Source organism: Balaenoptera musculus, chromosome 8 (assembly GCF_009873245.2).
Source record: "Balaenoptera musculus isolate JJ_BM4_2016_0621 chromosome 8, mBalMus1.pri.v3, whole genome shotgun sequence".
In the NCBI taxonomy this organism is placed as follows: domain Eukaryota; kingdom Metazoa; phylum Chordata; class Mammalia; order Artiodactyla; family Balaenopteridae; genus Balaenoptera; species Balaenoptera musculus.
In genome coordinates this window covers 59,570,627-59,595,994 of record NC_045792.1, presented here as the reverse complement: position 1 = coordinate 59,595,994, position 25,368 = coordinate 59,570,627, and the positions used below count along the sequence as shown (strand labels likewise).

The window sequence follows — 25,368 nt, the reverse complement described above, 5'->3', positions numbered from 1 at the left end:
ATAAATAAAATTAAATTTAATTAAAAATAAAAGATAGCATCATGTAATGGCAAGTCTATAAATCTGGGTTTTAAAACAAACAAACAAACAAACAACCCATCAAAAGATGGGCAGAAGACCTAAATAGACATTTCTCCAAAGAAGACATACAGATGGCCAATAAGCACATAAGAAGATGCTCAACATCACTAATTAGAGAAATACAAATCAAAACTACAATGAGGTATCACTTCACACCAGTCAGAATGGCCATCATTAAAATGTTTAAAAGTAACAAATGCTGGAGAGGGTGGGCAGAAAAGGGAACCCTCCTACACTGTGGGTGGGAATGTAAATTGGTGCAGCAACTATGGAAAACTGTATGGAGGTTCCTCAAAAAACTGAAAATAGAGTTGCCACATGATCCAGCAATTCCATTCCTGGGCCTATATTTGGAGGAAACTCTAATTTGAAAAGATACATGCACCCCCAATGTTCATTGTAGCTCTATTTACAATAGCCAGACATGGAAGCAACTTAAACGTCCATTGACAGAAGAATGGATTAGGAGGATGTGGTACTTATATGCAATGGAATATTACTCAACCATAAAAAGAACGAAGTAATGACATTTGCAGCAACATGGATGGACCCAGAGATTATCATACTAAGTGAAGTAAGTCAGAAAGAGAGACAAATAACATATGATACCACTTATATGTGGAATCTAAAATATAACAAAAATTAACTCATTTACAAAACAGAAACAGTCTCACAGCCATAGAAAACAAGTTTATGGTTACCAAAGGGGAAAGGGGGTGGAGGAGGGATAAATTAGGAGTTTAGGATTAGCAGATACAAACTACTATATAGAAAATAGATAAACAACAGGGGACTACTGTATAGCACAGGGAACTACGTTCAATATCTTCTAATAATTTTGATGACAAAGAAAATGAAAAGATTATATATGTGTTGTGTGTATATATATATATATACACACATATATATATCTGAATCACTATGCTGTACACCAGAAACTAACACAATATTGTAATTTCACTATACATCAGTTTTTTAAAATAATAATTTAAAAATAAAAAATAAAATAGATAAACAACAAAGTTCTACTTTATACCACAGGGAACTATATTCAATATCCTGTAATAAACCATAATGGAAATGAATATGAAAAAGATTATATATACATATACACTTATAACTGAGTCACTTTGCTATGCACTGGAAACTAACACATTGTAAATCAATAAAATAAATAAATAAATAAAACTTCAATGAAACAAAAAAGAATGAACATAATCATAATGACAGCAAATATATATATAAAACCTCTAAGTCTATAAATGCTTTTCCAAGTACTTTACGTATAATATCCCATGTAATCCTCACTCAAATTCTTTGTTGTTTAAATAATCTTTCATTTTTAAGTTTTAAAAACTAAAATATAGAAATTGATGTAAACAGCATTCAAATCATAGCTTAAGAATTTTCAAACATTAAACAATGAAAAAGACAAAGTATTTTTCACAAATATAGCTATTAATGTTTGTCTTTTTTTTAACTAATGGAGTATTACTTTGCCATTAAAGAGAATGAAATAACGCCATTTGCAGCAACATAGATGGACCTAGAGATTATCATACTAAGTGAAGCAAGTCAGACAGAGAAAGAGAAATGTTGTATGATATCGCTTATATGTGGAATCTAGAAAGAAATGATACAGATGAATTTATTTACAAAACGGAAACAGACTCACAGATTTAGAGAACAAACTTATGGTTACTGGGGGGAAGGGTGGGGGAAGGGATAGTTAGGGAGTTCGTGATTGACATGTACACACTGCTATATTTTAAATGGATAACCAACAAGGACCTACTGTATAACACATGGAACTCTGCTCAATGTTATGTGGCAGCCTGGATGGGAGGGGAGTTTCTGGGAGAATGGATACATGTATATGTATGACTGAGTCGCTTTGCTGTGCACCTGAAATTATCAGAACTTTGTTAATCAGCTATACTCCAATTTAAAATAAAAGTTTAAAAAAATACTGCACAAATAGTTAAACTAAATATAATAGAGAAAATATAATTATTGTTTTTTTAAAAAAAATGAAAATAGAAAAGAACAACATAGAGCTTTCAAGAGTTAAATGAGCAAAGACAGGAAGAGCCAGATCATTTACAAGTTAAAGGACCCAAGAGAACAGACTTTAAAAATAAAACAGAAATTGGTTTGTCCCTACCTCTTCCATTGATCTTGGCAGAGTTTCCGTTTCCTTGGTATCATGCTTGTTGCATGGAGCTGCAATTTGCTAATCACTAAACAAATGATAGCTATCTTTAACTCACAAGAAGAAATAAGACTATCCAACAAATATTCAAACTCAGTAGTAATCAAAAAACTGTTAGCAAAAAAAACAAATTCAGCTAACTTGCAGGATACAAATCAATACACAAAAATCTGTTCTGTATCTATACACTAATGACAAACAATCCAAAAGAGAAATTAATACACAATTCCATTTACAATTGCATAAAATGAATAAACTATCTAGGAATAAATTTAACCAAAGAGACGAAAGACCTGTACCCTAAAAACTATAAAACATTGGTGGAAGAAATTGAAGAAGACACAAACAAATGGAAAACTATTTTGTGGTCATGGATTGGAAGAACTCATGTTGTTGAAAGAACCATACTACCCAAAGCAATCTACAAATACAATGCAACCCCTATAAAAATTCCAATGGCATTTTTCAGAGATATAGAAAAACAATACTAAAATTTGTATGGAGCCACAAAAACCCCAAATAACCAAACCAATCTTGAGAAAGAACAAGCTAGAAGCATCACGCTTCCTGAGTTCACACTATATCACAAAGTCATGGTAATCAAACAGTATGGTATTGGCATAAACACAGACACATAGATCAATGGAACAGAAAAGAGAGACAAGTAATCAACCCATCCATATAAAGTTAATTGATTTACAACAAAGAAGACAAGCATATACAATAGGGAAAGGACAGTCTCTTCAACAAATGGTCCTGGGAAAACTCAACAGCCACATGCAAAAGAGTGAAACTGGACCCCTCTCTTATACCATTCATAAAAATCAATTCAAAATGGATTAAAGACTTGAACAGAAGACCTGAAACTGTAAAACGCCTAGAAGGAAACACAGGCAGTAAGCCATGTGACGTTGGTCTTGGTGATAATTTCTTGAAACTGACACCAAAAGCAAAAGTAAAACAAACAAGTGAGATTACATCAAGCTAAAAAGCCTCTGAACAGCAAAGGAAACCATCAACAAAATGGAAAGGCAACCTACCAACTGGGGAAAAAATATTTGCAAATCGTATATCTGTTAATGAAATAAAATGTATATTTTAAGGCAGGACAAGAACATTTAAACATAAGATTCTTCTCTCTGTCTGTGTGGGCTTCCTCCTTCCCTCCCTAATGTGCAATGTGCATCTGCCTTACCCATTAAACAGATCTCCTCAAAGGGAGAAATGTTTCTCAGTCACAAAGAGCAATGTGTTTCTTCCTTTCTTCTGAAGCTAACACTGTAACTTCTTAAAATATCAGCCTTCTTTCCAACTCTGTAGGGGGTCATGGTGACTTGCTGTTCACTTTGTACCTGTTTACCTGGACTATGTATATTTGGTGAACTTTATGTAAAATGTCAGTATGTCATTTGATGTATGATCCTTTGTCTCAAAAATGTACATGACTCTGCCTTCGACTTCTAAGAGACAGAACAGTTCTCAGAGATTCCGAGGGTCTGTCTCCTGGGTTATAATCCTCAATTTGGCTTGAAAAAAATTCTTTTTTTCTTCTCAATTTGATTGTTAATTGAATTTTTCAACAATGATAAGGGTTTAATATCCAAAATATATGAAGAACTCATACAGCTCAATAGGAAAAACTGAAACAATCTAATTTTAAAATGAGCAGAGGGTCTGAATGAACATTTTTCCAAAGAAGACATACAGATGGCCAACAGGTACATGAAAAGGAGCTCAGCATCATTAATCATCAGAGAAATACAAATCAAAACCACAAGGAGATGTCATCTCACACCTTTGCAATGGATATTATCAAAAAGACAAGAAATAACAAGTGTCAGTGAGGATGTGAAGAAAAGGGAACCACTGTGCACTGTTGGTGGGAATGTAAATTGTTGCAGCCACTACAGAAAAGAGTATGGAAGTTCCTCAAAAAATTAAAAATATAGCTACCATGTGATCCTCAAATTGCACTTCTGGGTATTTATCTGAAGGAAATGAAAATACTGACTCAAAAATCATCTGCACCCCCAGGTTTATTATTGCAGCATTATTTACAATAGCTAAGGCATGGCAACAACCTAAGTGTACATGGATGCATGGATAGATAAAGAAAATGCAGCATATATATCATGAAATATTATTCCAGATTAAAAAAGAAATAAATCCTGCCATTTGTGATAACATAGATGGAACTTGACGGCATTATGTCAAGTGAAATAGGTTAGACAGAGAAAAAATAAATACTGTGTGATATCACTTGTATGTGGAATCTTAAAAAGTTGAGCTCAGAGAGATTGGTAATAGAATGGTGGTTGCCAGAGTCTGGGGGTAGGGGAAAGGAGGAGATGTTGGTCAAAGGGTACAAACTACCAGTTAGAAGAGGACTAAGTTCTCAGGATAATAACAGCATGGTGATTAGAGTGAACAACACTGTGTCATATACTTGGAAGTCGATAACACTGTACATCTTAGATGTTCTCACCACAAAAAAAGGAAATGATAGTTTTGTTCGATGATGGAGGCATTAACTAACGCTACTGTGGTAATCACGCTGTAAAAAACGAAGTGTGTAGGAACAACAAGATATACACCTTAAATTACACAATGTTGTATGGCAATTATATCTCAATAAACCTGGGAGAAAATATTTTCTACAAGTCAAGAGATGTTATCCCAAGACAAAGCATGGATATATTTGGAGTATGGTATGAATTGGGAAAGGTAAAGAGTGAATGAGCAGGTGGGTCAATGGAAGTGCAGATTCCTTGGAAATTGATCTAGGAAGTACTGCATTAAAGGAGGCCAAAAAACAGTCCTTGACTGCCCAGCTGATGAGATCACTGAAGATCACGGTCTGATGTGAAGATTGAGGGACTTCCCGTTCTTCAACATTCTCCTGGTACATAGCACCCATCAAATACCACATTAGCATTTTCCCATTACACAAGGGATCAGCCTCAGTCTCCCAAAGGGTTTTGAAAATGTGATTCAAGCAATTCATTTACATTCCTGTACTCTGACATATATGTGATAGGATATAAATTATAGTATAATAAAAATACCTGAAACCCTAAGAATCACTGATTCTAAGAAAGTCGCTTAGCTACATAGAAAGACATAAAGGAATGCAGGTTTATATGTGATAGTTCAGGGATGTCACAAGATGTCTCAAAGGATGAGAAACTCAGTGATGAATAATTGAAAAAAATGTGAAACTGTTCTCATTGTTCTCATTTCTTCTATTACCAAAGATCAGGTTAGTGATATGAAAGATGTAAGACTTTGGGAAGTCCTATTTCTAGCCACATACTCTGGGCAGGATGGAGCTTACTCAGTCAAACACGACACTGCTCACTGTACTGCTTTGACAGTAGAAACTGGAAGTTCAGTACCTACCTGGTGAACATTCTACAGAAACAATTCACTAAACTATTACCTACTGTGTCAGTTTACCGTGAGCATTTATATCCACCAGTTCCATAGTTCACATCATGGATAGCTAGAGATGCTGAAAACACTGTTCCTCCTCCAAAGTTATTTCTGCATTGGAAAAAATATGTGAGCTACCTGCTCTCGAATTTGCTTGCTCTTGATCCCATAAGTGATGGGATTCAGCATAGGTGGAGCCAGAATGCACACATTATCCAACAAAATGTGGATATGAGGTGGAACCTGGCTTCCAAACTGCTGAGTAAGCGTTGTGATGATCGCAGGCCCATAAAAGAGGAGGATGATGCAGACATGAGAGCCACACGTGTTGAGAGCCTTGTGACAAGCATCTTGGGGAGGCACGTGGAAGACAGCATGGAGAATCAGCGTGTAGGAAACAAAAATTAGTAGGACATCTAAGACCACGGTTGACATTATAACAAAGAGTCCATACCAGATGTTTACTCGTATGTCATTACAAGCATATTTGGCCAAGCCAATGTGTTCACAACAGGTGCGTGGAATTATATTACTTTGGCAGAAAGTCAATCTTTTCAGAAGAAATATCATGGGGAAAATCATACAATAACTTCTCAGAAAGATGGTAACACCAATTTTCCCAATCAGTGTGTGTGTAAGAATAGTGGTGTATCTCAGCGGGTAGAAGCATATGGCAATGTAGCAATCAAATGCCACCACCAGCAAGGTCCCTGACTCAGACATGAAAGTGCTGTGTGTAATGAAGAACTGTGTGATGCAACGATTCAAGGAGATCTCCCCAGCACAGAACCAGAAGATGGCCAAGGCCTGAGGTACTACGCATGTGGAGAGGACAAAGCCCCAGCCAGCATGCAGAGGAAGAGGTATATGGGTTCATGGAGGTTGTGCTTTGCCACAATAATGAAGATGAGAAGGCTGTTCCCTGATAGGGCAATGACATACGAAAAGAAGAAAGGGATGGAAATCCACATGTGCTGGTCCTCTAGGCCAGGGATGCCCAGCAAGTGGAAGACTGTGTGACTGACACCAGTGTGGTTTAAGGAAACATACCCATGGAGACCACCAGAGACATCACCTCATACTCACAGAGATGAAAATCCAGATTTTCCTGGAATATTCTTTTGGCATATCTCACACTCTCCATCTTCTTTGAACATGCAAATAATAAGAAACATAAAAAATCAATAGGGTATGTTCTCTGCTTCAATGAGTGACAGTCTAATTAAAAGATATGCATATCTCCAGATAATCAAACAAAACATATCATTGTATATATTTCTCCTACCAACAGAGGCTTATGAATATTCAAAGGAAGTCATTATATGTACCTGTGAAGGCTGTAACAAGAGGTTTCTTGAATATAAACTTGAACTTCACCTTGTGGTGGATGGTTTATCATAAAGAGAATGAAAAGAGAACGAAGTAATATGGAAAACGTAGGTATTCAAATTGAAGTATACCATTTATGAACAGTGTTCGTTCAGATCCAGGCAGCTATGCACAGGGAATACTGAAGAAAGCAGCGTGTGGGGTCATACAGGCAGATTTGGTCTAACTGATGGAAATGAGATTTAAAATCTCTCTGAATTCACCACATACAATTTGCACACTTGTGAAGGGATTCAGTAGACAAAGGTTAAGGAATAACACTGACAGGGCCTGTGTGCCTGGGGTGACACACTGCTCATGCCTACATCTTAGGAAATACGTTTAGAAATGACTGAAATTGGAAAATAAGGCGTTAGTGCTGGGAGGGGATGGGGGTGACATTTGGAAGATTTTTCTGCAGGTGGAAATATTGTCATTTGGTTCTTAGTGTACATTCATTCATTCATTAATCCAGATGCAGAAAAAAATGGGAAACTTCCAGGATCCTAGGGGCGTAAGTTTGAGAGTGAAGCAAACTTTAAGCAGGTCGTTTTAGAAAATTGGAGACAAATGTTGATTCTTTCTGTTGAAGGGTATCTCAGAATATCTATCTCAGTATAAGTTATGTCTTAGGCTCGTTAACAGTTTATCTTCCATCCCAGGTTACCTCTCTCGGTGCCTCTGTTTTTTCTTTGAGGGGAGGAAAATCAGCTCCTATAACCATCCTCCCAGTGATGGAAGAAACTCTTCTACAATTAGAGTTACTGGTCAGGAGAGTCTAGTCACTGGCCTTGATACAGGGAACTGTCTCTGCAGAGCATAGGGCTGCTCTGTGAGAAGGAAAAAGCCAGAAAGACACAATTCAACACAGAGAGGGGCTTGAGAAGGGAGGAGATGATAGAAGCTGAGGATGGGTGTGTGTTTGGAGAAAAGGAGTAAAAGGGAAGTGCTGTTTGTTTTTTTGGTTTTGTTTCACTGAAAAATGGAAGCCAGGGAACTCAGGGGTATTTGCCTGTTTGGTCTCCTGATAGAGCGACTTTGGTGTAATACATGTTCATCCTAGAAATCCCCTTTCAAATGTCTCCTGTCTCATGTTTTCTTCTCACATCTGCCTAAGAGGGCCTGGAGGTCTCCTCTTTCCACACCCTGCTTTAGGAACCCCAGCACAGATCCCAGACATTCTCAGGGCTCCTCTCATATTTGCCAAGACATATCTGCAGTCTAAGTCAGTATCTCCATCTTCTAATGCCCGGTCCGCTTATTGGGCACCAGTTATTTTTTGGATGATGACTCTTTATTTACTAACTTTCAGGAACATCAGATGGACCATGTATTCTCACCTCCCTCCCCAGACCTCACCCTCCACTTCTGCTAGAACCAACCAGATTTGTGTCTCTGGTCACTATCATTCCACACATATTAACAGCCTCCAAGTGTCCTGTACCCTCTGGCCTGTCTGGGACATAACACCTGCCCAGCACTTACCTTCGGCCTTGAACCAACCCCATCTGCAGGTGTATAATTCATTTATCAGCCTTAGACTGAGTCTTCAGGAACAGCTGTTCAATTGGAGATGAAATTTACCATGTTGCAGGATTTGGGCTCTTTATCCTCTGTCACGAGAGCCCTTGAGGGAAAGCACTTACACCAGGGCTCCAGGGACAGAACTGTCTCCAAGAGCCTCACCTTCTTCTTAAATGGGCTGGGTCTCTAAGACCACTCCACATCTTCCTCACTTCCTCCCGCTCCTTTTCTCTCTTTTTCATCTCCAGATAATCTGACACATAAATCATCTACCATGTAAACCAGACTTGCTTCAGGCCTATTGTAATGCAACAGGAATATAAATACTTACAATTAATATGGACTCATGGTTTTTAAAGTTTTATTCTTCATGAAAACAATTAATGAAATTCACATGAGTTTCAAATTCCAGAGTCATGAATACTGATGTTTACCTCTGTTGTCTAAGGGTATATAATTGTACGAGCTTAGCAGTTAGTAGGAGACGTGTTGAGTCCTGATGCCTTAGACATGTCTATTTCATTTGCCTAACTAACTCCTTTAACTGCATTCAAGATTGTTCACTTTATCTTAATTTTCATTTTGATTTGCAGAGGCCTACACATAGCTTTCTTTGTTTTTAAAGTCCTTGAAGTGCTCAGAGATTTTCGAATCTGTAAATTTATTGTTTTTACCACATTTGGATATATTCAGCAATTATTTCCTACAAGACATTTTTCTGCCCCCTTCTCTCATATCATTTTGACATCCCAACAACAACACATATGTTAGACCTTTTGACATTGTTGCATCACTATTTGAAAGTCTCTTGATTTTTCTGCATTTTCTGTCTCTTCTCCAGTTGGATAATTCTATTGAAAGATCTGATGGTCTATTTCCACAAGTAGGGTTACCTTGGTCAAGGGATAAATGCATTTGTAGTTTTGTCCTATATGGATAGATTCCCTTTGAGAGGCTACACTATCTTTCATTACTAACAGCAATGTATGAAAGTAACTTTTTCCTCACAAACTTGCCTGTAGACTATATTGTCAAGTCATTGAACATTTGTCAATCTGATAGTGTGTCGAGTGGGACTATCTGCACAAATGGATGGCAATAATTCTTCCCTCTGCTGTCCACACAAGACAACTCCTCCATCATGAGCTACAGTCTATTATCCACTCCCTTGCATCTGTGATGGCCTCATGACTTGCTTTGGCCAATGGAGTGAGGTGGAAGTATTATATCCCCTGCCCAGCGGATTTAGAGTGAAGTGAAAGCAGGAACAACAGTCAGAAGGTGAATATATAATCAAGAAGCAACATCGGGGTAGATTGGACTTGGGAAGTGAGGGATTTGAAATAAAATAATTACAAATGAAGCTACTGACACACTTATATTGTGAGGTTATTGCTTCTTGGATTATAAAGTATTTCTATCATTTTTGGACTTTTTAAAATTGTTAATGTAAACATACACACAAATACAGAAAACAAAACAAAACAAATGAATGGCCTAACAAATTCTTATAAGGCAAACATCACCCAGGTCAAGAAATAAAACTTGATCAGACACACCTGCAGCTATGTCCATGTGCCCAGTCCCAGTCACAAAGCCATCCTTGGCATACCTAACCTTTCTAGTTACATGTATATTCATATCTTACAGCAATTTGCATCTAAATGCTGCCATTTCATTTTCAACAACCTTCTAAATATTCCATTTGCCTCTGTGTCTTAACTGGAACCGTGTCTGTCTACTCAAGAAACTGCTGTATTTCCAGCAGCACATCTAAATCTTTATTTCCCATTCCTCATGGTTAGACAGAACGATATTATTGCTAGCTACAATTACAACTTACAAACATAACTTCTCCCTTTAGCAAAACTACCAACACCAGTGGTGTTCAGACCACATGGTAACTATTCTCCCACCATATTTAACTAACACCTGATCTAGCCCCATCCTCCCCACCCAATGATTTTTTTTAATGTAGCACCCGGAGGACCACAGAGAATTTAGCAGCTTTCTGGTCCAAATTCTGACTCAATTTTGGTGGATCTGAAGCTGGAAAGAACTTGCCACAACGAAGAGCATCCTAAGATACTGGTAAAAGGACTGTCCAATGATGAAGATCAGGACTCGGCATCCTGGGACTGCACTCACCACGAGTAAGACCCGAAGATACCTTTGGAATGCTGCCAGCAGTTCGCAGTCCTGGCTAAACACTGTGGGTAACATCTACAGCTCCACGTAAATGATCTCTGGGTTCCAATCACCCCTTCTAATCTGTCTCCAACTCTCCGCACAAGGAAGCCCCAGGTGCTGCAGGGGTTTGGGAGGAAATATGGGCCCAGGCAGCCTCCCAGGTGACCTTTAACTCACCTTCTGCTCTCATTCTTAGCAACTCCAGCAACCAAAAGTTTACCCACTCGATGCCCACGATGTTCAGGGTTTTGATGTCTTCCTCAACTGCATCTTTTTTTTAAAGATTTTTGTGATGTGGACCATTTTTTTAAAAGTCTTTACTGAATTGGTTACAATATTGTTTCTGTTTTATTTTTTGGCTTTTTTCCTGCAAGGCATGTGGGATCTTAGCTCCCTGGCCAGGGATCGAACCCCCAGCCCCTACCTTGGAAGGTGAAGTCCCAACCACTGGACTACCTGGGAAGTCCCTCAACTGCATTTTTCTAACTCTACAAGAGACACCAACTTCTACAGTTCCATCAAGAACTCTACCACTAGATCAAAATCGAAACAGTAAATTCACCAACATTAAAGTTCTAACTTTCCAATCTCTTTTATATGTTTATGACCTATAAGGACTCTTAGACAATGTTCCACCATCTATTTAATCCAGTCCCATTCCTTTTCATTTATTCACATACACTTTATATTTTGTTTTTTAAGTAAATGTATAATATTATTTTTAATTTTTATTAGACTATAGTTGATTTACAATGTTGTATTGGTTTCTACTGTACAGCAAAGTGAATCAGTTATACATATATATATCCACTCTTTTTTACATTCTTTTCCCATATAGCTCATTACAGAGTTGAAAAGAGTTCCTTGTGCTATAGAGTAGGTCCTTATTAGTTATCTATTTTATATACACTTTATATTTTGTAATTCATCACTGTAATCACTCCATTTTAGCACCTGCAACATTTTACTCATCTGTCATATTTTCCTTGACTTGCCCAAACAGATAGGAACTCAATTAGCAACATATTAAATTTTCCTCAAAATGGATTTTCCAGCAAAAATAATATCAACCGGACAAAACATTTCTATCTTCAGAACACCCAAAACTACCTAAAAATCTACTTTAATTTGGTGTTCCCATCACATGAAATGATAGCCTCAATGGATTATCCCCTCCTGGCTCCACTCTTATCCTCAGGAATTACTGTACAAGCTAGTCCCAACAGGTCCAACCTTGCTCCAATCTGCCTACACTCTGTAAAGAAAGTCGACATCTACTTTGTGACATAGCAAGTAACCTAATTCAACCAACCCAACTACCTCTCCTTTATTTTCTCCTGCAAGTCACACAGGACTTGGTGCCACTGCTGATTAGAACCAAGAGTGTTTTACTTCCCAATAGTAAGGATCCACTTTCAGAGGAGCACAAAACTCAAAATGATGAATGTTTTAAGCATAAAGAAAATTCTCCTCAGGAAAGAATGCTTTTCTCCATAGAATTCAAATGGCTTGAACAATAAGAAACCAAGGGGATCTGTTTGTAATATGTATCCCCTACCACAAATGAAAAGACACCTTTTCTTTAAATTAGAGGTTTTATTTCATTTAATGAGCTATTTAATTGAACAGATCATACCAGGATTTTAGTAATAAATGCCACCCATTATCTACCCTGAGTTTCTAATACAGTTGGCATTAGTAAAAGACATACAATCTAAAAATAAAAATATTTCAAAGTTCAAACATTTAATATAATCCTATCTCACGAAAAAAAAAAAAATTAACATACACCTCGCCAAAAGGGCAAAAGGAAATTCATAAAAATGGATGGAATACACAATGTTGTTTTTTTTTTTTTCCGGAGCATCCTTCAACACATCACTTGTCCAGCACTCGATTATAAGCCGTGGTTTGTTCATCGGGAAAACGGAGTCCTCGAGGTTAACTTCCTTGCAGAGCCATGTGAGCACTGAATTCTTTCTTCTGAGTCAAGTACCCACACCATTGTCCCTCAAATTGGAAGGGTTTGGATGCCGACTGGCGGTCCATGTTCCGTTTCCCATGAAATATATTCTCCTCCACTTCCTTCCCTGGGTTGAAAAAAAGGGTACCTGAAAAAAATCATAGAGACAGCCTTTAATGGAAAGGGTTTTGAGGACTCTTCTCACAGAAAATACCGGCTAGCCCAAAAGTCCAGGCACAAGTTCTTACTTGCAAAGGAGCTGAAATCAGCCAAGATCTTCAATAGAAGCAGACCGTGTGAAGAAAGTTCCTTCCTATTTTCTCCTTCCCTGCCTGGAGCAACACAGCCAGACTGCCTTCCATGTCTTCCGCCGGCTGGAGACCTTGGCAGAGCTCACAGATGCTCAGAGATCCAAGGGTGGATAATTCCAGGGTGTCCTCTATGTCCACGTTGATCACGTGCACAGGCTGACAGGTCTCCTGATCTCTGGCACACATATCTGCCACCACCCTGTCATAGACGTTCTCCGCACAGGTGAAGATGACATCGAAGGGATCTCTGCACTCTTGAAATCTTTCCAGGTGAGGCTTGATTCTCTCATTTCTTCCCAAGATGTGTAAGACTCCATTCCCTTTGTAGTATTTTCAGTCTTTACAGGAAAGGTCCTTGCGCATCATCTTATATGAAGTTGAAAAATCATAAGCCACTGGTTCCTTGGGTGCCAGTCTTGGGAACCTCACGAGGGATCCCATTCCAAAAGACCTGATGCTGAAACTTTTCTTCCTGAGGATGCTGAGGGCTTCCATGCTCCTGTTCATGTTACTCATACAGACCACAGCCACCCTGAGCAGAGACGAGGGCATGATGGCGGCTCCTTGGGACTCCCAGCCAGACGAGTGGACTTCAGGGGCCGAGGGGACTCTGAAGCCAGGAGGATGACCGGCTGCGTCCAGCTCTCCCAACCTGTGTTAGTGTCAAAGAACGGAAACCGGATTTATTTGGAGTCACCTCCCCACAGTGGGAGGAGAATTCTTGATTGATGATTGGCTTAACTCTTGAGTGTTTGGGTTTGGATAGTGGGCTCTGACCAGAGAACCTAATCCAGTCATCAGAACCATCCGGTCGTTAAATCACCTGAACGTCTAAATCTCCACAAGGGTATGGCTACCCCGTGGGCGTGTCTTGAAATCTCCACTTAGCCCTATTTGTGCACCTGTGGATGGGGCTACGATTGATATTAGGCAAATTACCTAGACTCCTCCAAAACTTGTCACCAGTCCCTCCAGTGACTTGAGAACATGCCTGTGAAAAACGTGTTTGAAACTTCCAAGCTCACACTTAAGTCAATTTTACATAAAATTACAAGGGTTGTTTCATATTCCTTTCATCAGCTGATACTCTAGAAGTGTAATTGTGTCAAATCTCAGGAGGATTCCTATAGTTTTGCCCATAAAGTAATAAAATGATTCGACAGTGTAAAAAGCGACTCCTGGAAAACATCCCTGCTGACAGTGTTTCAGGAGTTACAAGAACACTACACATCCTCCGATTGATTTTCTTGAATTCATGATGTTTTTCCAGGGACTGGAGCGGCCTCCACTGGCTCTCCCATGTCTTCAAGTACGGCTCTGTTGGACCATTCTATACTGAAATAGTCATTTTTAGCTCCATTCCTTTTGTTAGTTTGCACAGTTGACTGAGCAAAGGACATAGAGGTAAAACTCATGAACGGGACACCAAACAGGAAGGAGAGAGAGTCCTGTCACTTCAAAATGGTACAGGAGGAACATCCATTTAGAAAGCCACAGATTTTATGTCCCTGTGCCTCTGTCAATTATAGTGATTGTCACATTGCAAAGAGTCCTACCTCGGTAAACACACTCGGTCTTCTCAAAGTGTGAATCCAAGACCCAGGGCTTTAACATCAACCCGGAACGTGAGACAAAGGCAAATTTGGACCCCAGACCACCAAATTAGAAACTCTGGGAGTCGAGCCTGGAGATCTGGGATGTACGAAGCCCTTCAGATGATTGTGATGTGCACTAAAGCATGAGATCAGCTGTCTCAAAGCAGAGGGTCCTGAGCCTTGGCTGGACCTTGGAAGTCCCTGGGAATTCATTCCAAGCAGGGCTTCAAGAGCACAAGGGAAGCAGGATGTTCATAAGAGAAAAGTCATGGTAGGAAAAACCAGGCATAAATTAAAATGTACTCAGAATTTACATATAGCGTGAAATTTTTTCTATTAGCGTCAGTGACCCAGACCTGAAACATTCTAACACACGTCAAAGAGCAAGATCTTGGGCTCAAACTATAATCAAGACCAGAGGGGAGCACCATGTTTCAGAAGAATTGAGAAATACTTCTTTAAGCCAACCCTTGAAGACTAGTACACAAACTGGTGCCATATAATGTGACGAAGGTGAAGGGGGGAGACTCGGAGGATCGGCCATGGTTTGCTCATCTGGAAGTGGAGTTCCTGGATGTTCACTTCCTCACGGAACAATGTGAGCACTGAATTGTCTCTTCCAAGGAAAGTACCTCGAATGCTGTCCCCAGTGTTGGAAGGGTTTTATGCCTAGTGGTAGTCCGTGTTCCATTTCCCATAAAATGCTTTTCTCCTCCACTTCCTTCCCTGGCTGGGGTGTCTCTGAAAAAAAGATCATACACATGTCTTTTAGCGGAAAGAGTTTTGAAGACGCTTCTCACAGAAAATACCGACTAGCCCAAAAGTCCAGGCACAAGTTCTTACCGACGAAGGAGTTCAAACCAGCGAAGATCTTCAGTAGAAGCAGACCGTATGCAGAAAACTCCTTCCTGTTTTCCCCTCTGCTGCCAGGAGAAGCTCAGCCAGACTGCTTTCCATGTCATCCGCCTGCTGGAGACCTTGGCAGAGCTCACAGATGATCAGAGATCCAAGAGTGGCGTCCTCCAGGGTGTCGTGTATGTCCACGTTGATCACGTGCACAGGCTGACAGGTCTCCTGCTCTCGGGCGCACAGATCTGCCACCACCCTGTCATAGATGCTCTCCTGACACGTGAAGATGACATCAAAGGGATCCCTGCACTCTTGAAATCTTTCCGGGTGAGGATTGATTCTCTCGTTTCTTCCCAAGATGTGTAAGACTCCATTGCTTCTATAACGTTCTCCATCTTTGTGGAGAAGGTCCTTGCACATCTGCTCATACGTGGTGGAAAAATCATAAACCACGGGGAGGTTGCTTGCACGTCCTGGGAGCCTCACACAGGATCCGGCTCCAAAAGACTTGACACTGAACCCTTTCTTCATGAGGATGCTGAAGGCTTCCATGCTCCTGTTCATGTTACTCATACAGACCACAGCCACCCTGAGCGGAGAGGAGGGCATGATGGCGGCTCCTTGGGACTCCCAGCCAGACGAGTGGACTTCAGGGGCCGAGGGGACTCTGAAGCCAGGAGGATGACCGGCTGCGTCCAGCTCTCCCAACCTGTGTTAGTGTCAAAGAACGGAAACCGGATTTATATGGAGTCACCTCCCCACAGTGGGAGGAGAATTCTTGATTGATGATTGGCTTAACTCTTGAGTGATTGGGTTTGGATAGTGGGCTCTGACCAGAGAACCCAATCCAGTCATCAGAACCATCTGGTCATTAAATCACCTGAACGTCTAAATCTCCACAAGGGTATGGCTACCCCGTGGGCGTGTCTTGAAATCTCCACTTAACCCTATTGGTGCACCTGTGGATGGGGTTACGATTGATATTAGGCAAATTACCTAGACTCCTCCAAAACTTGTCACCAGTCCCTCCAGTGACTTGAGAACATGCCTGTGAAAAACGTGTTTGAAACTTCCAAGCTCACACTTAAGTCAATTTTACATAAAATTACAAGGGTTGTTTCATATTCCTTTCATCAGCTGATACTCTAGAAGTGTAATTGTGTCAAATCTCAGGAGGATTCCTATAGTTTTGCCCATAAAATAATAAAATGATTCGACAGTGTAAAAAGCGACTCCTGGAAAACATCTCTGCTGACAGTGTTTCAGGAGTTACAAGAACACTACACATCCTCCGATTGATTTTCTTGAATTCATGATGTTTCTCCAGGGACTGAAGCGGCCTCCACTGGCTCTCCCATGTCTTCAGGTACGGCTCTGTTGGACCATTCTATACTGAAATAGTCATTTTTAGCTCCATTCCTTTTGTTAGTTTGCACAGTTGACTGAGCAAAGGACATAGAGGTTGCCTGTGGGTCCTGGGAGCCTCACATGGGATCCAGCTCCAAAAGACTTTACACTGAACCCTTTCTTCATGAGGATGCTGTGGGCTTCCCTGCTCCTGTTCATGTTACTCATACAGACCACAGCCACCCAGAGCGAGGAGGAGGGCATGGTGGTCGCCACTTGGGACTCCAGCCAGGCGGCTGGAGATTGAGGGGACTCTGAAGCCACGGAGAAGGCTGCCTCCGTCCAGCTCTTCCAACTAGTGTACTGTCAAAGAACAGAGACCAGGCTTATATTAAGTCACCACCCACCCTTGGTGCCTGGAGAACTCTTGATTGATTGATTGATTGGGTTAACTCTTGACTGACTGGGTTTGGATAGCGGGCTCTGACCAGAGAACTCAATCCAGTCATCAGAACAATCAGGTGATTAAATCAACTGAAAATCTAATTCTTCGAAAGGGTATGGTTACCCACTGGGAGCGTTTTGAAATCTCTAGTTAGCCCTGTTTGTTCACCTGTGTATGGGGCTACTATTGATATTAGACAAAATACCTAGACTATTCCCAAGCTTGTCACTGGCCACTCCAGTGACCTGAGAACATGCATGTGGAAAATGTGTTTGAATTTCCATGCTTACACTAATTCGCTTACACATAAAATTAAAAGTGTTTTTGCGTATTTCTTTCATACAATTGATACTCTACAAATGTAACTGTGTTAAATCAGAGGAAGGCACACATAGTTTTGTCAATAAAATCATAAAATGATTCACCAGTGTAAAAAGTGACTTCTGGAAAACATCCCTGCTAATAGTGTTTCAGGAGTTACAAGAAAACCACACATCCTCCTTTTGATTTTCTTAAATTCATGATAATTCTCGAAAGACTCCAGTGGCCTCCACTGGCTTTCTGATGTCTTTGAGTACAGCTGTGTCTGAGCATTCTATATTGAAATATGATAATTTTAAGTACTTTGCTTTTATTAGCTTGCATAATTTATTAAGTAAACTATATATACTTAAAAATTGTGAACAGAATACCAAACAGTAAGAAGAGATAGTCATGTCACTTCTAAATGTTGCAGGAGAAATATCTGTTATAAAGCCACAGATTTTATGTCCCTGTGCCTCTGTCAGTTACAGTGGTTGTCACATTGCAAAGAGTCTACCTCAGTAAATACACTCAGTCTCATAGTGGAATCCCCAAACCAAAAGCATCAACATCAACTGGGAATGTGTTAATGCAAATTTTGCAAATTTTGACCCCAGATCACCCAATCAGTATCTCTGGGAGTGGAGCCCATAGATCTGTGTTTTTTAGAAACACTCATATGATTGTGTACTACACCAAGGCTTAAGAGCACCTGCCTTGAAGAAGAGGTTTCTGCAACTTGACTGGACCTTGAAAGTCCCTGGGAAGTTGTAAAAAGCACTGTTTCAAGAATAGAAGAGAAGCAGGAAGATCTTAAAAGTCCTGTTAGAGAAAAGGCATAAATGAAAGTGTTGTCAGAGCTTACATAAGTTGTGAAAATTTTTTCTTAGAGTCAGTGACCCAGACGTAAAACATTTTTAAAAAATGAGACCTACTGTATAGCACAGGGAACTATTCTCATAATTTTGTAATAAACTATAAGGGAAAAGAATGTGAGAAAGAATATATATGTGTGTATACATATGTGTGTATATATATGTATGTGTATATATATACACACATATATACACCTGAATCACTGTGCTGTACAACTGAAACTAACACAACATCATAAATCAACTATACTTCAATTAAATATATATATATAAAGAGGCACAAACTACTAGGTATAAAATAGATAAGCAACAAGGATATATTGTACAGCACAGGGAAATACAGCCATTATCTTGTAATAAGTTTAAATGGAGTATAATCTATAAAATTTTGAATTACCTTGCTGTACCCCTTAAACTAATGTAATACTGTATATCAACTATACTTCAATTAAACAGTAAAGAACAGTGTAAAAAGATAAAATAAAATAAAATTTTTAAAGGAGAGAATTAAGGTCTCAGAGCCCAAATTGTAATCACGACCCAAGGGGAGGACCATGTTTCAAAGGCATTGAGAAGCACTATGCTAAGCCAACCCTTGAAGGCCAGTTCACAAAATGGTGCTGTATAATTTGGACAGAGGTGAAGGGAGGAGACTGGGAGGATCAGCCATGGTTTGCTCATCTGGAAAATGGAGTTCCTGGATGGTAACTTCATTGCAGAGTGATGTGATCCCTGAATTGTCTCTTCCAAGGTAAGTACCTTGAGAATCGTCTCCCACATAGGAAGCGATTTTATGACTACTGGTAGTCCAGGTTCCAATTTCCATAAAACGCTTTTCCCATCCATTTTCTTCCCTGGGTAGGTGTACCTGAAAAAAATCATACAAAGATATTTTAATGGAAAGGGCATTAAAGACACCTCTCACAGAAAATACAGACTAGTTCAAAGTTCCAGGCACAAGTTCTGACGGCTGAAGAAGCCCAAGATCTTCAGTAGAAGCAGACCATGTGAAAAAAGCTCCTTCCAGTTTTCCCCTCCACTGCCAGGAGCAGCTGGGCCAGATGGTCTTTTAGGTCATCAGCATGCTGGAGGCGTTGGCAGAGCTCACAGATGATCAAAGCTCCAAGGGTGGTGTCCTCCAGGGTGTCATCCGTGTCCACATTGATCACGTGCACAGTCTGACAGGTCTCCTGCTCTCTGGCGCACAGATCTTCCACAATTCTGTTGAAGATGCTCTCCTCACAGGTGGAATTGACATCAAAGGGATACTTGCAGTCTTGAATCTTCTGAATGGGGCTTGATTCTCTCATTTCTTCCCAAGGTGTGTAAGGTTCCATTACTGCTCTAGCATTCTTTACTTTTCCCATTAAGGCTGTGTACATCTGCTTATATATCTTTGAGAAATAGTAAATCACTGCAAGATCTGCATTTTTGGAGAAAGAACAGTAGCTATAACCTCTGCAGTTTTTCACATACAATGTCTATTATGCAATCACACCCAGTCAAATATTACCAAGCATTTCAAGAAATATTATCAATAACAAAAATCAATGAGAAAAATGTAACAGGCACAGAACTACAAATGAATTAAATATTGGAATTATCAGACAGATATTTTTTAATAAAATGGTTATCTGGATCCTTTTAGAAAATATCAATTGTGTCTTCAAAGTTAAATCATCACCAAAAGAGAAGTCCCCATCCAGGATCTCCAGGACCATAAGTAGTTGCCTATTGCCATCACAGGCTCATCAAGAAGATGCACAGAAACATTTCTACTGAGTGTTGGTCCAACCTTAATTAATGTTATGAACTGAGCTACAAATGTGAGCTATGAGGACTCATCTGTATCTCAGACGTAATGCCTGTATTAAACAGACCTCTGTGACTCTATTCAGAGATTCTGGCCCAGCCTGAGAGACTCCTATTCTTCCTAGATTAGTTCAAGAAACAGAGATAACCCTGTGACGAGCACACATATGATCTGTTAAGACTGAGTGGAACAGCGAATAACACCTCACCTGCTGAGCAGTTTACTGCAGAGCACTTTGCTTCCCAAAACCTCCCATCACATCACCACTTGACTCAATGACCTGACAAAGCTTTGGCCTTTGGAAGAATTCCCACTGTCTAGAAATCTTGGGCTTCTCTAAGGAGGGCAGGGAGAAGTACTTCTATAAATATCTCAAAGACAAGGACTAAGGCCTGAGAGCTTTGCAATTGACAAAAGACAACAAGATGTGCCTCAAACAGCAGATGAAGGAGAGGGTAGTCTTACCAAACCAAACTTGTGTCCGCTTGCCCAAGCTCAGTAAAGCCAATCTACTGACACCGGGTTTTGGGAAAGGAAAGTGCAATGTTTATTGCAGGTGCCAAACAAGGAGTCCAGGTGGCAAACACTCAAAAGACCCAAACTCCCCATGGCTTCTAGTGAAAGGTTTTTAAAGACAGTGTGCAGTAGACGGTTGCAGGGTGAGTGATCACCTCATAGACTTTCTTCTGATTGGTTGGTGGTGAGGTAATGGGGAGTCAGCATTATCAACCTTCTAGTTCCAACTGGTCTGGGGTCTACGTGCTTGTGATTAGCATGCAGTTAACTTCTTCCACCTGGTGGGGGTTGTAGCATCTGCAAAATCACTCAAAGGATATGGCTCAGCATATCATCTTACAGCCCTTGAGAAGGAACTTAAGGTCCTTGACTTTGTTTAATGACAAAACTATTATTTTGTCTTATTAACTGTTTGCTTTTGTTTCTGAATTTTCTCACTTCTCTGATTAAATTTATTCTTTGGAACTCAGAGAAGGCCTAGGAGGATAAAGCTTTTCTACAAACAAGAGATAGGCAAAGGACAGGGGTGGGGAGGGTGGGTCAGTCCCCAGAAGGCCCATAGAGTCCTGCTTGTTTACAGCAGGAACACACAGCCACTGCTCAGATCACAATCACCTCCTTTGTGCATTATCTCTCCAATTTACTCAGCTTAGGTGACCAGAGACCTAATATTTGAGTACCTGTGTTATCCGGCTACTGAGGGAATCTAAGTACAGAAAATCCTATTTGATAAAGTTGACTTTCAGATGTATGGACTAGATGTATCTGTTTTTTCCCATTTCTTGGATATAAATACAAATGTGTTTCAGAAAGATGGTGACTATGAAAATTGCTGTAGTTTCATCCACTTCAATGTCAGGTTGTTTTGCAGCCAATTTTTACTCCTTGAGAGAATATACAGGAATAGATGATATATCTCCTCCTTTGGAGGTATGAAAAATCTGCTTGAAAGCTTTGAAAGGCACCATCCAAGTTTTCAAACTCAACAATAATTTCTTGTTCAACCTCCTAAGTTGAAGGACAGCCAGAGAGTTGAAGGAGAAGCTCTCGTGTTAAGATGTCACCCAGTATATAGTTGGAATACTGCAGTGAGTAGAAGTACAAGAAAATCAATGTTTTTATGCAATAAAAATATTTCCCTACTTGTTTGAGGCCCAAAATGAAAAATTTGTGAAACAAGCTATGGATGTACCAATGGATGCACCAATGGATGCACCAGCGTACCTATATATTAATTTTTTTCTAAATTAAATTTACAGTTTTGCCTTCTATATTAAGTACTGTCATTTTGTACAAGGAATAAATCTAAATTTACAGTGAGTATTCAGAATTATTTTTTTCTCTCTGCTTCCTCCCCAGCTTCCTGAGCTCCAGCTGCTCTTATCCCTGGGAAGGTCCATGAGATGCTCAAGTGGGTTCTAGTCCATGGTTCATATTTCAACCTCAGAAATAAGTCCAGACCTGGCTGGAAGACAGTCTTGGAGTAGAAGAATGAGGAACAGTAGCCACTGTATGTTACTGTTCATGGTCCCTCAGACCTGAATAAGTGACCACCTAACTGAGAAAATAACATCCTTGGGCATGAGGAGGCTTGGGTTTCCCCTGCCTGAAGCTACATTCCCCAAAGGGGAAAGGGAGGGGGAGATAAATTAGGAGTATGAGATTAACAGATACAACTACTGTACATAAAATATATAAGCAACAAGGATTTATGGTATAGCACAGGGAACTATATTCAATATCTTATAATAACCCATAATGGAAAATAATCTGGAAATATATATAATATATATATATATATATATATATATACAGATATATATATAATTGCATCACTTTGCTGTACACCTAAAAACTAACACAATATTATAAATCAACCATACTTCAATTTTTTAAAAGATGGTTTTTCCTATAGTCAGTATTTTTTGAATGTTTTAAATGTTTTTTTTATTATTGCTACTTTATTTCCATTTTTTTAAAGTCTATTCTGAAAAAAAATACCTTGCCCTCAAAGTTCTTATGTCTTTTTGTAATTACCTCTATGAGAAAGTCCATATTCTCCAGACACTTTTTTATGTGAAATCAGTGGACACTCAGTTGTATTTCTGTGGCTGAACACAGTTTGTTTATTTCCAAATTACTTCAAGAACCCAGGCAACCCAAACAATTTATGTTTCATGTACTTTAGGATATCAGTGAACTGAAACTTTTTAAAGCTACATTTGTTCATGTGAATTCTTTGAGTTTCTTACAGAAAGCTTTGTAGTGCAATTGTCTGACTTTTTAAAATCAATAGTCAACTCAAGATAAGTGTCCAATTTTATTTTTTTGGATGTTGACATCCAGTTTTTCCAAAACTATTTACTGAAGAGAGACTATCCTTTCCCCATTGTGTGTTCTTGGCACACTTGTTAAAGATGAGTTGACAGTACCTGCCAGTTCCATACTGTAGCTTTGTAATATATTTTGAAATCAGGAAGTGTTATGTCTCCAACTTTGTTCTTCTCATTCAAAATTGCTTTGGCTATTCAGGGTCTTTTCCGGTTTCATATGAACTTTAGGATTATTTTTTTCTATTTCTATTAAAAATGGCTTTGGAAAGAACTCAAACAAACAACCTAACAATACACCTAAAGCAACTAGAGAAAGAAGGACAAACAAAACCCAAAGTTATTAGAGGGAAAGAAATCATAAAGTTCAGGAGAAGAAATAAATGAAAGAGATTAAAATAAACAATAGAAAAGATCGATGAAGCTAAAAGCTGGTTCTTTGAGAAGATAAACAAAACTGAGAAACCTTTAGCCAGACCCATCAAGAGAAAAAGGGAGAGGGCCCAAATCAATAAAATTAGAAACGAAAAAGGAGAAGTTACAACCGACACCACAGAAATACAAAGAAGCATAAGAGACTACTATAAGCAACTATATGCCAATAAAATGGACAACCTAGAAGAAATGGACAAATTCTTAGAAAAGTACAATCTCCCAAGACTGAACCAGGAAGAAATAGAAAATATGAACAGCCCAATTACAAGTACTGAAGTTGAATCTGGGAGTTTAAAAACTCCCAACAAACAAAAGTCAAGGACCAGACGGCTTCACAGGCAAATTCTATCAAACACTTAAAGAAGAGTTAACATCTGTCCTTCTGAAACTATTCCAAAAAATTGCAGAGGAAGGAACACTTCCAAACTCATTCTATGAGGCCACCATCACCCTGATACCAAAACCAGACAAAGATACCACAAAAAAGAAAATTACAGGCCAATATCACTGATGAACATAGATGCAAAAATCCTCAACAAAATACTAGTAAATCAAATCCAACAATATATTAAAAGGATCATATACCATGATCAAGTGGGATTTATCCCAGGGAAAAACATAAGCAGAACACTCTTTGACATGAATCGCAGCAATATGTTTTTGGATCCCCCTCCTAGAGTAATGAAAATGAAAACAAAAATAAACAAGTGGGGGGCTTCCTTGGTGGCGCACTGGTTGAGAATCTGCCTGCTAGTGCAGGGGACACGGGTTCGAGCCCTGGTCTGGGAGGATCCCACATGCCGCTGAGCAACTGGGCCCATGAGCCACAATTACTGAGCCTGCGTGTCTGGAGCCTGTGCTCCGCAACAAGAGAGGCTGCGATAGTTAGAGGCCCGCGCACCGCGATGAGGAGTGGCCCCCGCTTGCCACAACTAGAGAAAGCCCTTGCACAGAAACGAAGACCCAACACAGTCATAAATAAATAAATAAATAAAACAAAATTAGTCACCCTGCTTTGCCTTCTAGAATGATCATTCTTTAAAAAAAATAAAAAAATAAACAAGTGGGACCTAATTAAGCTTAAAAGCTTCTGCACAGCAAAGGAAACCATAAACAAAATGAAAAGACAACCCACAGAATGGGAGAATATATTTGCAAACGATGCGCCCCACAAGGGATTAATCTCCAAAATATACAAACAGCTCGTGCAGCTCAATATCAAGAAAAGAAAACAACCCAATCAAAAAATGGGCAGAAGATCTAAATAGACATTTCTCCAAAGAAGACATACAGATGGCCAAAAGCACATGAAAAGATGCTCAACATCACTAATTATTAGAGAAATGCAAATCAAAACTACAATGAGGTATCACCTTACATTGGTCAGAATGGCCATCATCAAAAAATTTAGAAACAATAAATGCTGGAGAGGGTGTGGAGAAAAGGGAACCCTCCTACACTGTTGTGTGGTTATGTAAATTGGTACAGCCACTATGGAGAACAGTATAGAGGTTCTTTAAGAAACCAACCAGAAATAGAGCTACCTGGGCACATATCCAGAGAAAACTATAATTCAAAAAGATACATGCACCCCAATGTTCAAAGCAGCACTACTTACAATAGCCAAGACATGGAAGCAACCTAAGTGTCCATCGACAGGGGGATAAAGAAGATGTGGTACATATATACAATGGAATATTACCCAGCCATAAAAAAGAACAAAATAATGCCATTTACAGCAAATGGATAGACCTAGAGATTATCATACTAAGTGAAGTA

At 39.4% G+C, this 25,368-nt stretch overlaps 3 protein-coding genes across 3 annotated transcripts; all 3 read right to left on the bottom strand.

The window, feature by feature from the left end:
* Positions 1-5,830: 5,830 nt before the first annotated feature.
* Positions 5,831-8,886, bottom strand: LOC118899518 (olfactory receptor 52B4-like). Its single transcript, XM_036861296.1, is given in 4 exon segments — positions 5,831-6,561; positions 6,564-6,800; positions 8,579-8,601; positions 8,780-8,886. Coding segments are annotated over 4 exon segments (1,098 nt in total).
* Positions 8,887-13,021: 4,135 nt separating this feature from the next.
* On the bottom strand, positions 13,022-15,458 carry LOC118899396 (RNA polymerase II subunit A C-terminal domain phosphatase SSU72-like). Its single transcript, XM_036861063.1, is given in 2 exon segments — positions 13,022-13,733; positions 15,309-15,458. Coding segments are annotated over 2 exon segments (816 nt in total). The 5' UTR covers positions 15,440-15,458; the 3' UTR covers positions 13,022-13,048.
* Positions 15,390-16,339, bottom strand: LOC118899397 (RNA polymerase II subunit A C-terminal domain phosphatase SSU72-like). The gene is made up of 2 exons (XM_036861064.1): positions 15,520-16,339; positions 15,390-15,417 (listed from the first exon to the last, which is right to left on the bottom strand). Exon 1 carries the CDS (start codon positions 16,132-16,134, stop codon positions 15,550-15,552), a length of 585 nt encoding a protein of 194 aa, XP_036716959.1. The 5' UTR covers positions 16,135-16,339; the 3' UTR covers positions 15,390-15,417; positions 15,520-15,549.
* Between the last annotated feature and the right edge of the window lie 9,029 nt (positions 16,340-25,368).